Raw genomic sequence first — 18280 nt, 5'->3', positions numbered from 1 at the left:
CCTGTGGTCCTGTTTACTTCAGACATGGCTATACCTGTGGTCCTGTTTACTTCAGACATAGCTAGGCCTGTGGTCCTGTTTACTTCAGACATACACAATACCTGTGGTCCTGTTTACTTCAGACATAGCTAGGCCTGTGGTTCTGTTTACTTCAGACATAACTATGCCTGTGGTCCTGTTTACTTCAGACATAACTATGCCTGTGGTTCTGTTTACTTCAGACATAACTATGCCTGTGGTCCTGTTTACTTCAGACATAACTATACCTGTGGTCCTGTTTACTTCAGACATAGTTATTCCTGTGGTCCTGTTTACTTCAGACATAGTTATTCCTGTGGCCCTGTTTACTTCAGACATAGCTAGGCCTGTGGTCCTGTTTACTTCAGACATGGCTATGCCTGTGGTCCTGTTTACTTCAGACATAACTATGCCTGTGGTCCTGTTTACTTCAGACATAACTATGCCTGTGGTCCTGTTTACTTCAGACATAACTATGCCTGTGGTCCTGTTTACTTCAGACATAACTATGCCTGTGGTCCTGTTTACTTCAGATATAACTATGCCTGTGGTCCTGTTTACTTCAGACATAGCTAGGCCTGTGGTCCTGTTTACTTCAGACATAACTATGCCTGTGGTCCTGTTTACTTCAGACATAACTATGCCTGTGGTCCTGTTTACTTCAGACATAGCTAGGCCTGTGGTCCTGTTTACTTCAGACATAGTTATTCCTGTGGCCCTGTTTACTTCAGACATAGCTAGGCCTGTGGTCCTGTTTACTTCAGACATGGCTATGCCTGTGGTCCTGTTTACTTCAGACATAACTATGCCTGTGGTCCTGTTTACTTCAGACATAACTATGCCTGTGGTCCTGTTTACTTCAGACATAACTATGCCTGTGGTCCTGTTTACTTCAGACATGGCTATACCTGTGGTCCTGTTTACTTCAGACATAGCTAGGCCTGTGGTCCTGTTTACTTCAGACATACACAATACCTGTGGTCCTGTTTACTTCAGACATAGCTAGGCCTGTGGTCCTGTTTACTTCAGACATACACAATACCTGTGGTCCTGTTTACTTCAGACAGATAAACATTTAAATAATTTAATATTTTATTTGTTCTTCAAATTTACATGATAGTAAGATTAATTTTTTTTCTTGAATCCATGTAAACTGCCAGCTTCCTATTGTTATTCAGAAATTGTCATTAACATGGTGATTTATTAGGAAAACATTTTAAATTCTGAAAAAAGTTCACAATGTTTATAATGCTTTACTTAATGCTACATGTACTACAGCTTTTCACTTGATTTTAAGTAATGTATATTTCCTTAAAATGCTTGTGCAGTGTGTTTTGTGTGTCCATTTTCATTGTATTGGCAAATAAATTAAAGTCCAGCAAATAAAACCCTTCTCTTCCAAAATGTAAAAAAAGAAATATATTCTCTAAACACCTGTGAAACTCGCTACTGTATGCTTGACAACTCGTTTATCTTTATCTGTTCCAGAAAAATGAAGAAATAGCTGCTTTGGAAGAGCAGCAAAAGACTGACAAACGACTTTATCAGGAAGAAATACATAATTTCCAAATTGATTTGAAAACTATCTATAAACAACACAAGGATGAGGTATTATTCTGCGTTTTTATATTATTGTATTTGAATACAAAAAAACGAGGCAGTGTTGAAAAAACATGTTGTCTCTAGGAGTATAATAAAAAAAGATTTAATTGTCGATACAAATCATCATCAGTTAATCATAAATCGCAAGGGACAACGTTAATTGGTCTATTATGTAAAATCAAGGAGCTTTAGTTACATAGCACCATGAAATAGCATTAATATCTCTGACATAGGAAACTATTGTAAAAGCATTGTAATTCTGACAAGATGTTAATATCCACTGAAATATACTCATAACCATCGATTTCTCGAAAATTAGACTGGTGACCCCCCCTAATATCTGGTGACCCCCCCCCCAATATCCTTGTATTTCTTTGGAGTACAATTTATTACAAAATTAATAAATTCTGGGTATGTGCATTTATGAGTAGGCTTCTTCCGTATAGCAATTTGAGCCAAAGTAAAATTATACACTACTGAGCGTGTTACGGTAGTGCATACACATGTATGCAATGCATTATAGGATTGTTTTAATAAAAACCTATACTAACAAACCTGAAACTGGTTAAATTAAAGCTAAACAAAATTAAGATTCGATCAATAATATGACTTTTTCATCTCATATGAAAAGATAATTTCACCACAAAAACAAAACAATTTTTTGAAAAACCATATTAATGAAAGAATGCAGAAGACTACTAATAATCTTCTATTCAACAATCTGTTGCCTAATTAAAAATAACATGTGATATCATGAATAAGTGATAGCTAGAATTTTGATTTATCTCGATAGCAGCTCTCAACCGACAACTTTTGTTGGGACAGCCATTACTGAAGATTGTGAGTTACCAGATGATAACTTTTGAGGTATCTAATTTTGTCTATGCAAATTGTTTGCCTGTAGATATCTGCACTGAAGTTGGATAATGCTTTATTACATCATTACAAAGAGGCTTGCAAAAAAATTGATCTCCTTGAAGAAGAGGTCGACAAGCATGTAAGACATGCACAAGTGCTTGAAAGAAAAAAAGCACTAATGGTAAGTATCCCAGTGTCTGCACATTTATCCATTAATAGACCATCCATTTTCCGTTCCCTGCGAAATCGAGTTATGCGTGAAATTGAACGTAAAAACAGGGCAAGCAAAGGTCATAGTGGCGTTAAAATATCGACTGGGATTCAAGAAATGCGAAACAATTTTTGGGGTATTTTTACTCTATACATGTTTGATAATCGTTAGTTTTGATGAAATTAGGGAATTCAAAATTAAATTTGATTTCGAGGCCAAACGTTCCAAGTCTTTCACACATTACGCAAGTTTTATAGTGATTGTCAGTTTTTGTAAAAACAAAATTTGAAAGGGGAGCACACTTTAACTACCATTGGTAGCACTATTTTTGTTATAACTGATCATAATCTACTGACTGTTCCAGGTTTAGTAAAAGGGCGCAAGCCCTGGGTATGAGGGTGCTGTTCCCTTGTCTGGAAGACCCCCTGAACATTAAATCTACTATTGGGACTTCATTTTCTTGGTCATACCTGGACTTATTACTTTGAAATTACAATTAGATCATTCCTTTTTAACTATTTGACTGCATGCAAGGTCAACAATTTATGATGAATTATGTCAACTTTGGTCAAGATTAACTAAAAAATACATAAAAATGTGCAAACTGGTGTGCTTAATTGTGGCATTTAAGGGGTTATGCTTCATTGCGGTCTTCATTGAACTATTTAATCATTTGAATATGCATTAATTGCGGAAATATTTGTTTACCTGTATTTGTGCAGTGGCACACATCAATTCAGAACAGAATTGAATGCAACTTTAGTATACGACCATCTTGATTGCTATCTAGACAATAAAACACAAGTTATGAAACTAAAAATCCAGATTTCTACCAAATGGTGAAAACAACAATTCTGAACAAACTGCCAGTGTAGCTGCATGCTATCTTACTCATTACTTAATATCTAAATTTTATAGAGGAAGTTTGTAGCAGTTATGTTATGTTTCTTCAGACTTCATAGCCAGTGATAGATATGGAATAACTTAGCGTAATTCAAGAAAATGCCCAGGTCTAAAGAGCCCTAGTCGATTTCATCCTTGTATAGGAAACTAGGTACAGGTAGATCAACACACTATCGTGTGATTATACATCACATGTTTACGTTGATGTATACAAGTCACAACATGTGATGTGTTTTGATGTGAAATGCTCAACATTCACTTAGTCAGGAGTCTAATGTATCATAACATTTTTTATTTCTTTTCTAGACTACTAAAAAATCAGAGCTTGCGACATTGACTGAACATTTGAAAAAACAGGCTACTATCATCGAACAAAACAATGTTTATCTCTGTGAAAAGGTACCTCATCACCATTGTTATTGGACTCTCTTGCTGCAGCTTGCTTGATATCAAAGTCGTATCAACTTTTTTTTTTTAAGGCAACCTGAATAACTAAAAATTCAATGCCATTTTATTGGCATGTAATCTGGTTTGTACCTTATAGAGGGCTGTAGTATTTACTGACTGTCCATAGACATGTATATTTGTATTTTTGAGATTGGTGTATACCAATGTAAATTCTTTTTAAAGGGGACTCATTCATAACTTGCTTTTCAGGATGCATCTTTACGAATGAGGGAGGAAAATGTGAGTGAACGTGAGAAGAAAGTCTTTGTTGCTGAATCTGAAACTCGTGAGTTACAAAAAGAGGCATTGGAAGCTATTAAAGCAAAGAAAAGCCTGCAACTTCAGTATGAAGATTTAATGCTACAGTTGCATGAATCAACTGCTCAGATCGCAGATATTGTGTCTGATGTCAACAACTATAAGGAAGGTATAGACATTATTGCTGATTTCATTAAAGCTGGACAAGATTATTTTTCAACATTTCAACAGTCCGAGTGCTACTATCACCACGTTATATCTCTCCGATTCATTCTCCATTGCATCATCATAATCTATCCTGCTTTGTCATGCACTGCTGACTTTGGAAGTGTCTGGGTGGCTTTTGTGTGAAGCTAAATTACACATATTCTCTACATGTATCCCTGGCCTGTGTTGTTTGTTTGCAATATCATACATTCTTCTTAAATATATTATTGATATGATGGTATAATTTATGAACAACGTTTATTGTGCCCAGGTGGTCCATTTATGCAGTCTGTGTGTCTTTTATTGTGAAACCAATGCTTCCTCAATTGTTTGTCGCTTTTCAAATTAAAACAAAGATTTAAAGTAAGCTCAGGACCAAGTTCTACAGTTGGAACATTGATTAGATCAGAATTGTTATTGCTTGATATCTGTAAAGTTATCTTTGGAGATATTGACTGAATTTTATTCTTCTTGATATTATGATATTCCTTACAAAAATTTCTTATAAGATTTAAAAAATCAACTTTTCATGAAATCCCCATAGTACAAGTACATGTATAATCCTATATGATTTCATGCAAAATATGAGCTAAAACTTTGATCATGTTGGTTTATTCCTGTCCAATGCTGTTAGAGTTGTGTTGACAATTTCAGAGATTCTGACTTTGACGTTAGAGCTGGAGAAGAGTCATAAAGAGAATTCTGAATTGAAAGAAGAAAACCAGAAAGTGTTATTAGAGGGTGAGGTAATAGAAGGAGCTTTGAAACTCCAAGAAGAAGAGATTATTAAACAGAAAAAAAGAGCAGAAGATGCTGAAAACAAGATTGTGGTTTTAAACGGCGAGATTGAGAAAGAATGTCGGCAGTGAGTTTCCTCCATTATTTAGTCACTCTTTCAGTTAAAGATGCCAGCAACGTTTACTCGTGACTGAATCTGATAGTCATCCAATGTCAACTTTTGTAACCTTTTTCAAAACAGACCAAATTTGACTGCACTTTTTTTTCTTGTATTCTTCGATCTTTTTGTAAATGAACCCTAATTTTGGAGCCAACAGACAAAATTTGAGTCAATTTTTGTTTTTTACTCAAAAACTGGTTATTTTTGTTCCAATCTTCTGAAGGAAGGTGCAGACTATTTTGTGAATTTGTGATGAAAAGAGGGAACTAGTGGTATTTTCAAATATTTTGACCTAAAGCCAATGGGAAATTATGTTTATTTGGTTCAAAAAATAAGAAATTGTGAAAAAATACCTAAATCTTAGTAATGTGGCATCAAAATTTTGGCAAAAAATCAAGACAATCAAAACTCTCAATTCACAGTTCATACTATTTTTTGTAAACTATTTTTCATACCAGTGATGATTTTTTTTGCTCAATACATTTGTAACCTGTGGATTTTAAATAATATAATGAAACACATTAAAAAATGTTAATTCTTCTTCTGAACACAGAGCTTTTGATGATTTAAATTCTATGATGGATAGAATAAATGTCCTGAAGAAGGAGAATGAGCAAAAGGATGCTGTGATCAGAAAACAGGCAGACGAAATTCAACAAAACTCTCACTTCAAAGTTCTGTGTTCTACACTTGAAGAGCAACTGCAGGTTTTAAACATTTTCTTATTTCAAATATTGTCTGGATTGCTGAAAATGTTAGCATCTAATCCACTCTAATTGCATTTGATTAATATATCGCCTGCTGAAAACCCCCATGGGAAAAATTCCATCAGCAGGTTAACTACATGATACGAGGTTATTACGAGAATACAAAAAAGTATGCACGAAGACGATACAGCGGGAGTATCAACCAATGTGCGATTAAGGTCGATGCGACTGTACTGTCTGAGTGCATGCTTTTCGGTATCCTCTGAATAACTTTATTATTATCTGTCAACTTTTCCTCCCAAGGATACACCATGGGAATGCCGAAATACATACAGTTTAAAACAGATTGAGTGAACGTTATTGTATGGGGTCTGGTCAAACTGTTGCTGGGGGCTGCCATGTTTGTTTTTATTATTAGAGGACGCTTACAGGCATTATCGTTCCATATTTGGAGTTTGCATTTCCAAATATAGTAGGATGAAAATACCCAGTGCAATATTGCAAAGTTACGGCATGCTGTAACTTGTGGTGTTATGGTCACAGGTGTATAATAATATTATTGAATTCCAAAGTAGCCCACAGGACATGTACAGTACAGTCCAGTCCAAGTGCAACTTAAGATTTAGCAAGCCCTTTAGCTATTAAATTGATTAATTTGCCTAAGTGTCTCATACATGTATCAGTAACATACAATGTAGATGTATACTAAGTTGAAATTAGGAAGACAATGAGTGCCTAGTTTAAAAAAAATACCACTTGGACACTATGAAGATAATTAGGCTTACGCTTTCTACCTGGAATGTCTATTCAGAATATCCAATCCCAGTTTGCTGAGAATAAAGACTTCATGGAGCAGGAACACCGAACAATAGCAGAATCTCTTCAAGAAACTGAAGACAATCTAAAGGTAGAACATCTGGAGCTGTCGCAGAAAAATGTCTTGTTAGAGGAAAAGTTGGAAGAGTGTCGACAGTTGAAGGATACAGTCGAAAAGATTGGGTAAGTATTTTATTTGTCAGAAGCTTATGCATCAAATGCTAATTACATACATTGTCTGTACTTAAAAATGCTTTATTTTTGTTGAATTGTGAATCAGTGAAAATAAACATAATATAGAACAGCCAAAATTAATTATTTTACAGTACGTACATGTAATAGAGTTCCATCTTTCTGTACAATTTTTTGACTGAAAATATAGACCTAATCAAATGAAATGTATTTTACAATTTTTAGTTCATATTTGATATATGAATCAAACATTTTACATGTAATGTTACCACATCATATGTGTGCTTTTACAAAGTACATAATCTTTTTTTTGTTTTGCAATTCGATCAAACAAGGCAGACGGTTTCAGACTGTTTCTGTTGTTTAATGTTCATAGAAATTTGTTGATGCACTAGTTTGGATGATTAAGAAATCATGCTAAGTTTGTGTGTCAAGTACTCTTAAACAAAAGTTCTGGCTTTTACTACATATGATCATCTTGTGTTCTTGCCATTGTTGTGATTTTGTTAACAGTGGAAACTTTCATTGAATCATTTCAAAAACCTGCCTTCCAGTATTGTCAGTTAGTCCAGTATATGTGCGGCGATACATTTTTCAAAATTAGTTATTATTGGACTACAAGTTTACAAGACTTATTTGAATGCAATTTGATAATAAGGGTAGTCATGACGACAAATTTACACTAAGTTACTCTTGCACAAATTATTTTTTTCATACAAAGTGCAGTATTTCATTTTTGTAAACCTTCACACCTCAAAGAACAAAGTAGCCATGTATGTACCAAGATTTGATAAGCTTCACACTTGCAGTGACAAAAATATCCACTACGCACCTAAATTTGATAACCTTCCCAAGCCTTGTGCAAGTTACTCGTGTTTTAAATATGTTTTGATCCTGCCATATGATGTATTTAAAATGTAAGATCATTGCAGGGAAAAAAAGTAATACAAATCAATTATGTAACACTGTATCAACGTATAAAACAGCATGTATACTAATAATAGTATTACATAGCAATTGTAATGTTTTTACTCTGGGGTTATTTTGCAATTGAAACACACTATTTGAAAGTATTGAGGTAGTGTACTGTCAAACTATTCATTTTCACTGGCATTTAATTTCATCATTTTGTTATTTTGTTCGATTTCACTTTGTTTCAAGTTCACAAACTTAGTAAGGAAACAATGAGTTCTATTGTTATTCTACATGTTCATGTGTATTTAATTTAGTGAATTTTATTGAAAATAGTGCAAACCAGCGAATAATTAATACATTTGCAGTACCAGTACTTACTACTACATCCTTCAATTCTCCCCTACCCTCAACATCAACCCTTCAATTCTTTATTAGTTCCGAACTTGATGAATGTCAAACTGAACTTGACAACACGAAAGCACAGGCTCAGTGGATGATATATAAACGAAGCTATGAGATCAGTGCAGCTAGCCAAGTGGTTGTTGCTCTCAGGGAGGACATCTACAGCATGTTAGAGTTTCTAAGAGGCAAGCTTGGCACATCTCAGGTGAGACACAAACTTTGCACTTAATATAATACATGTACCTGTTTTCTTTGATCAATGATGCGTCGATTGATGCATCAAAAAGAGATTGATTTCTTGTTTTATTGTACCAATTGGACGCATTGAGGTCACTAAAAATGGGTTTTTAAGTCATTTGCCTACTCAGGTTTTTTAATAACAACATAAACAATGAAATTTTTAATCTGGGATTGTCTACTTTAAAACAGAAGCTTAAGTCTATTATTTTCTAATTGTAATTTGTTTACTGTTGTATTGTATTTAACAAATGTGTCTACTAACACACCACTGTTATTGGCCTTGTATGGCTGTTGTGGTTGTATTAAATAATTAAAATAAAATAAATAAAATATTCTGATAAATTAGGTTACCTTTGTTTTTTGTTTAAACAACCACTTTTTATCACACATGTTATTTTAAAAGTATGCGTATGAACAGTCTTACATTTTTTAATTATTACTAGTAATGTATATTCTTCTAATGCAGGATGAGGTTAGCAAGAATTCAAAACATCAAGATCAGCCACAAGGCTCTGTATCCAGTCTGGTTTCATCAGTACTGAATGCTGTCCGATCAAACAATGATATTTCAACTGGTGATCCCGATAAACGTCCTACCCTCAGTGGTTCTGACAGCAGTGCTTTCCATACTATACAGTCTACACCTGATCAGCCTGCTGATTGTTCCACAGATCCTGAGAATACTGCAGAGTCTGCGAAAAAACAAGATGCTACGCTAGGTGATCAGTTAGTGGGGATTAGGGATATGCTGACTGATGTCTGTCGATTGGTGCAAGTGTTAGAATCAGCAGGGTGTAATACCATCAAGGAGCTCAAAGAAACTACGTGAGTCGAGTCGACACATACATTGTACAAATGTTCAAATTTTGCAAGTCAGGGAATGAATTTTTGAATCATTTTATTTGAGTTATTGGTCAACTTTTATGAAAATTTGTCTTGTAAATGCTGTTAATTTGTCAAATCATGAACAAAAACTGGTTTACAACATGTAAAATAAGTTGTGGGCTTGCATGAAGTTTGTTCAGACTGATGCTTTTAGCTCTACTATTTACGAGGCACATTATTTAAAACAGTTTGAAGCATTTTTCATGTTGTACAATGGACATTTTTCTTACCTTGTAGAGCATTACTGACAAGCAACATGGAGAGATTAAAAGAACGATACAACTTTGATATTGAACTTGTCAAAGATCAGCTGAGAGAGAGCGAGAGTAGAGAAAAAAAAATGCAGCATGACTTAAAGAATAAAAGAAGTGAATTATTTGAGAAAGAGCAGGCTTTGGATTACGCAAATAAAAAAATAGCAGAGCTAGCTGCTAATTTGTCACGATTCCCTGACCAGCAGTCGCACATACAGGCAAGTGATAAACTAATGTACTTTAGCTGCTATATGTGCCAACATCCGTATACAAATTTTAGATGAACTATCTTGTCCAGGAAGGATAGGCAGCTACTGAACTTTCATACATGTACATGTAGTAAAATGTTATTTTGCATAAGTAAATTAAGTAAATAAACAACCACTTTCTAAACAATTTTTTATTTCGAATCTTCTGTTTATCGCATATTTCTTAGACCCAAGAGAAGGATAAGAAACTGGTGTAAACAACAGAAATCAGAATGTTTTATTGTACAAGCTTGTTTTATGGCATGGAGCTTAAAAAAAGGAGCAGTGATGTGATTGTTATTGTGTACTTTGATAGTTGGTGATTACATTGTGTTATCTGTTTTCCTGTCATCTGTTTAACCCCTTAATGGGGATTACGTGATTCAGAGTATGCACAACCAGAGTAACAAACATGTTGTCAGGCGTAACACAAGCTCCCATAGAAATTTGCGATTAGTTGAAGATTTTTCTGCGCAAGACGGAATTCTGTGGATCATATAAATAAAGTGTTTCGAAAGCTAACCTGTCGGAGAGCATGAAATATAGTCAATCTTCAACAACTGGATTAAATGTCCAACTGTCTAGTTTCCGGTGTGTAGTGTGACTGGTGACCTTCTGTTTTCAACAAAGGTCACTGCGCATGAGTAACGACCTATGATCTGTGCAATTGATTTATATTAATATTTCATCTGAAAATTATTAGTGTAATCTGAATATTATGGTCAGTACACTTGTTTAAACAAACTATCATTGAGTTCAAACACCAGGAGTACAAAGGGATTAGGCAATAAACAATTGACAGAAGTTAATTGGCTTATTTTCCTTTTTTTTGTCACTGCTCCTTTTTTTTAGCTCTCTGCTTAAGCTATCTGTAATTTATAATTGGATTTTCTAAGGCTATCAAAAGAATCATCATGCGCAGTGCTATGTTGTTTTGGGCCCCAAATGTTTCTTCAAAGGAAAATGTTTCGCACTGGATGTCATGAGTGAATATTGAAGGTAACGTCAATTAAACTGGTATTTTTTATGTTAAATCTGGCTCTACTTCTCTCATGTCACATTTTTGTAAACACTCAAGAGTACATTATTTAAAATCATTTTAAAAACATAAAAACCATGGCCGAAACATCTTCTTTTGAAAAAAGCTGGAGAGGGAGCAGTTTTTGAAACAATGGCAATTTGTGTGCAAATAGTTTGGAAAATTATCTATCATTTCATTATCGGTATTAGTCATAACACTTGTTGACAACATTTTTGTGGCATAGCAAATTTACAAACTATTTTTTGTAAAATTTAACCCAACTTGATAAATACAGCAGACAATATGTGATTCGGTGTATCCTTAAACTTTAGGGGATTTAAACACTACTGCAGTGACTTGAAAATAAATGTAATACTTCATATTGTGCATTTCATTCTAGAAACTCAGCAAACAGGTAGAGAAGCTGACCTCCGAATGCCAGACACTTGGCAGAGACAAGGCAGTAGTTCACGAGGAATTGGAAATGGCATTGAAACGAATTGAAGAACTTGCTGCAAGCACAGGAATGGAATCAAAAGAAGCGTTTTATATGAGAGAGAAAATTGCTTTGAAACAAGAGGTAAGACATTATACCACAGTTTGCTCTAATAGAAGCACACCAAAAATAATTAGTTATTGTATAGTGGATCATTAATTTAGAAATAAGATTTATTTGAATATAGACATACCTTTATGTAATCCTCAGTGTATGCACTTAAGTAAGACAGAACATACTGTATGTGTACAAGTTCAAGCCATGTCACATAATAAAACTATGTACTTGCTTCAGTAGAAGCTCATCTCCAAAATAAGTGCACATAATCCTAAAATTGCATTTATTCTAAACTTGGTCATTAAAATGTGACTTGTCTAGATTAATTTTATGCAGTTTTTAATTGTGAAATCAAAAAATTTGTAACCAAGCAATTTTCTTGAGCAGGTTCAACGATTGAAGTTGAGTATCTTAGAAAAAGATGAATACTATCAAGCACAGAGCACTACAGCTACTAGACATGTGAGTCATTTCATTTTGTGTATATATTCAGTTGTAGTACCGACTCATACAGTCAAACCTGTTTATGATGGGCCATCCAGGCAACTTTGGCTTTATTAGCTCCGCTGTCGACTTTGTCGAGCGGAGCTTATCATATGAGTGATTGTCTGTCGTCGTCCGTGTCAATGTTTTACTTGTTCGACTTCTTCTTGAAAACTATAAGCCTGAATGCTTTGATACTTGGTGTATATGTACCATGGGTAGACCTCTCTCAGATTTGTTCATTTGATGATATCTTCAATTCTCTAATTTTGATAAATATATTTGTCATTTTTGGTAAAAAGTGATATTTTCGACTTCTTGTTAAAAACCACAAGTCCGATTGCTTTTATCTTACATATATAGGTACTACATGTGGACCTCTTTCAGATTGTTAATTTCGTGGTGATATCTTCAATTATCTAATTTTGATGATTATTTTTGTAATTTTTGGTGAAAAGTGATATTTTTGAATTCTTGTTAAAAACAGCAAGTCTACATATTGTTCATTTTCTAATAACAGCGGAGCTATCTCAGCCGAGAGGCTGCTTGTTATACAATATTGTCAATTTAGGCTGTGAATTTCAGATTTCCCAACCCACACACACAAATACACAAAATGATTTTAGTTCATAAAAACTGTGTTTGATTTTAAATTACATTATGTACATTTAAATCATTACCTAATATTGTGAGTAACATTTTAGAAAATCATAGATTTGTCAATTGAAGTACACGTACTGCAGTTATTCATACTGCAGTCTTTATTGCTGCTAAAGAAACAACTCAACCTGCTTTGCTCAACGCTAATACATCAGAATGTCCTTGGATGATACTTTCAGTTGCTCAAATCTGTGATTGTTGTCTTTTGTTCTTCTGCTATATTCTATTTGTCATGGTCAGTTGCTGCATTCACACGGAATATTATATCGGAGCCCTACAACTCGAGCCAGCAAAAATGACAGTGTATACGCGTTTGGTTCGAGCCAAGTTCGGCTTCAGTAAACCCTCAGGGTTGAACCCTGATAGGGTTGAGCCTAGACTGGCCCAGCTGTGGTGATTTTTTTTCAGTTAAAATAATTGGAAAAAATAGTTTTGTGAAAGGTGGGGTGAACGTGAAACCACCATAGACTGGTCTAATTTGCAGAAAATCTGTTTATTCATGATATGTAGTGACATCACTGAATGGATACAGAGAATGATTGGGGGCGTGCACGCTGCATAACGAGGTAAAAATTGTGGGTCTTCTGTGGCGATCACGAGGTAAACATTGTGGGTGTTCTGTGGCGATCACGCTTCACTGTAACCCAGGCGCAATAAAGCTACATACTGGCTACTTCTCTCCATTAGAATAATTTGTACAGAACGTTATAAATAGTAATTCATTCGTTATAATTGACGATCGAGAAACTTGAAGAAAAGTCTTCAGGTACAAAGGTTAACTAGATATAGTTTAAAGGTCATATTACTCTGATTGGATAACGTTCTTGTCTGTCATTGTGCTCATTAACATAAAAACTAGTATGAAAACTCACTAGTTCCTACTTTCACCACAGAGGGCGCGACAAAAACGTCCAGTCTGGGTGATTTCGCGGTTACAGGAGATTTCCTGTTAACACCTCCATTTTTTTATTTTTTTTTATTTTTTTTAAATTTAAAAAAAAAAAAAATCGCCCAGACTGTGCCAGTCTAGGTTGAGCCCCGACATGGCTCCGACTGTGTACATGTATATGCATCGAGGGCCCAACTATCAGATCCGAAATCACGCCCTCAATCGTCTGCTTCAAGTAAGCTCTTATTTCAATTATTGCGGAAACAACATTGTTTGTAATTTCACACAATTTCTGGCTTGACGAAGATGTACCCGCCCTAATCTCTATTTGGCAGAGTGAAGAAATACATCTTTGCTAGCCAAGGATTAAGTTTATTCGGCCATGCCTCTAAACAGACCTTGACAGAACGACCATCAAATATGTGTATTCTAACAGCGCCCCTAGTAGTCAGTTGCGGCTAATCATTGTCCAATCAGTTTGCGTGTTACAAATTCCCCTTTGGCGTTTCATTTTAAACAAAATGGCGGCACCATGATATTTGTGATGATAAAATTGCGAAAGTTTACACTATTGGTGCTCTCAAGCCTCATCTGGTACAGGCAATCAACACAGTTTTGTGTGGGAAGGATGTCTTCATAGCGACAAAAACAGGAAGTGGAATTTTGTTTTATAATTTGGTATGTCCATGCTGATTGGCGCCTTGTTTTGAGGCGCGCCCAATCAGATCTCACTGCTTAAGATACACAATTTGCCTATGCGATCCTACACGGTATCGTGTAGAGGCCAATAGGTCAAAGACACGGAACCATGCGATTTGGACGATGGAAGAAATACTGTGATAGATTGATAGCTGATCTGGAAATAGAAAAATGGCGTACAAAATTATGCAACAAAAACTTGAACAGACTACTGAACAGATCTAATGGGAAATTAATGAAGTTATAAAAGACACCTAATATAAAAATCGTAGAAGCGGTCATGGTGCGGCGACATGTTTTAACTCGGTCTAGGTTGACAACTGTTAGACGTATCACAACAGTTGAACAATTACAAGACTGTAATTTTACATGACAATAACTTAAGTGAATCGGCTGTAACACATTCAGCTTATTTTAGCTGTCGTGTATCCTTTTTTTTGAGATGCCTAAATCATAACACCAGTGCATTGTCTCAGACTCGTGACTATTTCACTTTTTCTCCCAGCTCAACAGCATCGTGCCATGTAAAGAAACAACACAAGCACAACACCAAAACCTTTTTCAGCCATGTTGTTTTCATACTAAGGGCACTGTTCCTTTCAGCTCTGATCGAACTGAATTGAACTTTGGCAGATCTCGGCTCCTGATCGGCCCAACGCATTGGAGATAATCTCCTGTTAATCGTGGGAGGAGCAGTAGTTTGGCTCCGATAGAATGCTGCCGTGTGAACGTAGCAAGGGTCACCCTCATCATCATTCAGATTTGTCAATGTCACTGTTGATCGTCCTTAAATTGATTATGATGTCTACAAGATCTTGTAGTGAGCAACTGGTCAAGATTAACTGCAGTGCACACAGTTAATCATCACCAATGTCTTCATCCTCCTGCGCCACAGTTTTGTCTCTGTCACTGAAGCAACAAAGATCATTTATCTCATTTATATACTTGTACCTACAAAAAACAAATAAGCATTGAATTTATGAACACATGTTATTTCTTAACATTTCATGTTAATTCATTTGTTGACACCTCTAGGCAACAACATTAAGAGAGAACTGGAAACGCGCAGAAGCAGAAATCTTTAAACTGGATGAAATGATAGAGGTTGTTCGCAAAGTAAGATATTACTATTTTTTTCCTCTCTCTTCCTGTTGTTCCTACACAATTAAATACTATTATCTGTGATGCAATGTAAAGTACTGTAGGGGAAATTTTAACTCTGTTTCAATTTAGCGTATTTGTTTAGCCAGTACCGTTAGAGTCCCAATATAAACCGCAGCTTATATTACAATGTATCAATTTAAAAATTGGGGTCAAAAGCTCAAGTTTGGGGTGCGGTTTATATTACATATATATTGCAATCACTAAATGGGCGTGGTCATTTTTTCCCCCCACAACACATGCACAAAACAATACTCTGAATATAGACATCGTGGAAGAGTGAAAGGCCTTACTTTGGCGTCACGAAATGCTGAAAAAATAGTCGATCAAAAAAACTGTCACATGATAAAAAATATTACTTGGTATATTCAATGTAATATGCATTTATTTAACAGAAAGTATATTCTAACAGAAGTTTCAAATAAAAACAGACACAAATGTATTGCTTAGTAGCTACTGATCACGGTATGGTAGTGCTTTCCCGCCATGTTGTGGTTCACATGTGAATAACTTGTATTCGAAGTGTTGAAATTGTTGATTATTATTACTATATTAACGCACGAAAAATAAATTTGTTGAATTGTTATGAAATGCAAGTAAAATTCAACTTTGGTCAAATGTAAACGCTCGATGCAATACGATATCCGCCATGTTTTTTGAATGTAAACGAGACTGTTTATTGACCGGAGAGGTCAAGTCGCTGACTAACCAATCAAAATGCTGGATGGTGCCAACGTGTTTGAAATACCATAGCTCATTTAAATATGTTAATGACAGTTCAGCGACTTCATGGTGAACGCAACATGGAAGAGATTTACCGATAATGTAGTGCGATCTTTTGGCTTTGATTTTTTGGTTTAATCAAGAAATTATTTTTTTTCGAAAGATAAACTGAGCATTGATGAAGAATTCAACACTTTTACAGTGATAATAGCTAATTGTCGAAAACTTGCGAAACACGAACATATTCATAAGGAGTATTGACAAATGTTGCCGCCAAAACAAAAGCATTTTCATCACGTGTCCAGCATCCTATTATTGCTGAACAATAAATAAGTGGGAATACTTTTAGGCACGTCATCGAAACAAATAAATATGATTAGGAACAATGTCGTTTTGAACCAGCTGGTTGAAACAATGAAGTCAGTCACGGTCTTGTTGAATTGGGGGTGCGGTTAGTAATACGCACTTCTCCTATTTTCAATATTTGTTAAGAACTCTTTAACCCCGAAGCCAGAATTTGTAGTGTGGTTACTATTACATATGCTGATTATATTAGGACTTTAATGGTAGGTTAAATTCGTTTGGTTTTAACAAAATAAACTAAGCATGAAACTGTATTCAGTACATGTACATGTAGTGTTCCATGTATGTAGAAGTACATGCAAATGTATGTAAGGGCTAAAATAATACCACAGCCTATTTGATGAAAATTAACATCCTTTTCAGTTTGATATTGTGAAAATATGGTAAAGTATGCATAAAGGCAGTGCAGTAATTGATTGTGTAGTGGAGGTTGATGCAAACCATACTGCCACAGTACATACTTGCGTTACTCTCATGATATTATAATTATACTGTGTCTTTGTGTCAGGGAAAAATGTGAATGTTCAAATGAGTGCTGATACAGCTTTCACAAATTGGCTAATACTATTGTTTCGGGTGTTAGCTGTATAATAATACGACATCACAATCTTTATGGATGATGTTGTGAATATATGGCTGAATTAGTTTTGCTAAAGCAATAATTTATGGTTCATCACTTTATTTGTAGACATTGGAGCAAGAATCAGATGTTGTACAACGCTTTCCTAAACTGATAGAACTTGCACAGTATGTTGAAGGAAAAGACAGTTAAGACCATGATGTGGATGAAGCCGTCTTTATATACAGTGCATAGTTTTTGAATCACTGCCAGTGAAATATTTACCAGTATTTATATATAAGTCAGTCATTGAGTACAGCCAATGATTTCTGAAATCTACGGTGATTTTGAGAATAATAAAATGTTCTTCTTACATCATTACCTCACCAATCAAAATATGTCTATTCATCAGGTGCCCTGAAGAAATATTTTGTATATAAATAAATTTGCATATTAATTACTATTTTGTCAAACTAGTACAACTGTGTTTTTTTCATATGTGGGGGGGGGGTGTCAGTAATTGTTCGCTTCTCTCTTTTTGTGAAATGTCCTCAAAGAGATGCATTTGTTGTTCTCGGCCAATTGCTAGCATTAATTGTCTACACTAGACAAAAAAGGTTTTGTTATTGCAAAGGGAAAATTTAAAGTCAGTTTTATTACTGCATCCCAATTTATTGCTCACATAAGCTATATGTTGGTCTGGTTTGTTGAAAATTACATGCATTTTGGCCCAGAGGTAATCTTGCTATGTGGTGTTCTGTTATCTGTAAAAAAAAAAAACTTTACTGCCATACCCTGTAGATGGTTGGTTGCCAGTCTCAACAAAGGGCAGTTAGAATAATTAAGTTGAATGGCACAGTCTGAAATATCTGCATAATAATAATAATTTATCTAAAGATCTGCCAAACATATTTCAGTATCAACTTGCACTACCTAACATGTTACAAATGAAACTTGATGCATATATGGTCTGGCACAATGCATAGACTAGACTGGCAAAGTCGGGACTTCTTTTTTGTTTTACAAAAAGAAATATTTAATTGTTTTAAGTCCTTTTAGCATGATTGCAAAAACTAACCTGACTGCTAAAGAAATCCTGACTGGACGC

General features: G+C 35.0%; 1 protein-coding gene across 2 annotated transcripts in view; it reads left to right on the top strand.

Moving 5' to 3' along the window:
• LOC100377127 (uncharacterized) overlaps positions 1–17635 on the top strand; it is a 43198-nt gene extending 25563 nt beyond the window's left edge. For both annotated transcript variants that reach the window (XM_085491169.1, XM_085491168.1), the window contains exons 8-21: positions 1507–1626; positions 2525–2659; positions 3899–3991; positions 4250–4466; positions 5159–5369; positions 5956–6109; positions 6921–7108; positions 8468–8639; positions 9141–9499; positions 9797–10031; positions 11483–11662; positions 12023–12097; positions 15402–15482; positions 17302–17635. In XM_085491169.1, coding sequence (XP_085347295.1) covers positions 1507–1626; positions 2525–2659; positions 3899–3991; positions 4250–4466; positions 5159–5369; positions 5956–6109; positions 6921–7108; positions 8468–8639; positions 9141–9499; positions 9797–10031; positions 11483–11662; positions 12023–12097; positions 15402–15482; positions 17302–17385 — 2304 coding nt within the window. In that variant the 3' untranslated portion in view covers positions 17386–17635. The remainder of the gene's footprint in view (positions 1–1506; positions 1627–2524; positions 2660–3898; positions 3992–4249; positions 4467–5158; positions 5370–5955; positions 6110–6920; positions 7109–8467; positions 8640–9140; positions 9500–9796; positions 10032–11482; positions 11663–12022; positions 12098–15401; positions 15483–17301) is intronic.
• The last annotated feature ends 645 nt before the right edge of the window (positions 17636–18280 follow it).

This window comes from Saccoglossus kowalevskii, chromosome 16, assembly GCF_978046115.1.
Source record: "Saccoglossus kowalevskii chromosome 16, keSacKowa6.1, whole genome shotgun sequence".
NCBI classification, from domain to species: Eukaryota; Metazoa; Hemichordata; class Enteropneusta; family Harrimaniidae; genus Saccoglossus; species Saccoglossus kowalevskii.
This window is presented reverse-complemented; position numbering and strand designations above follow the sequence as displayed.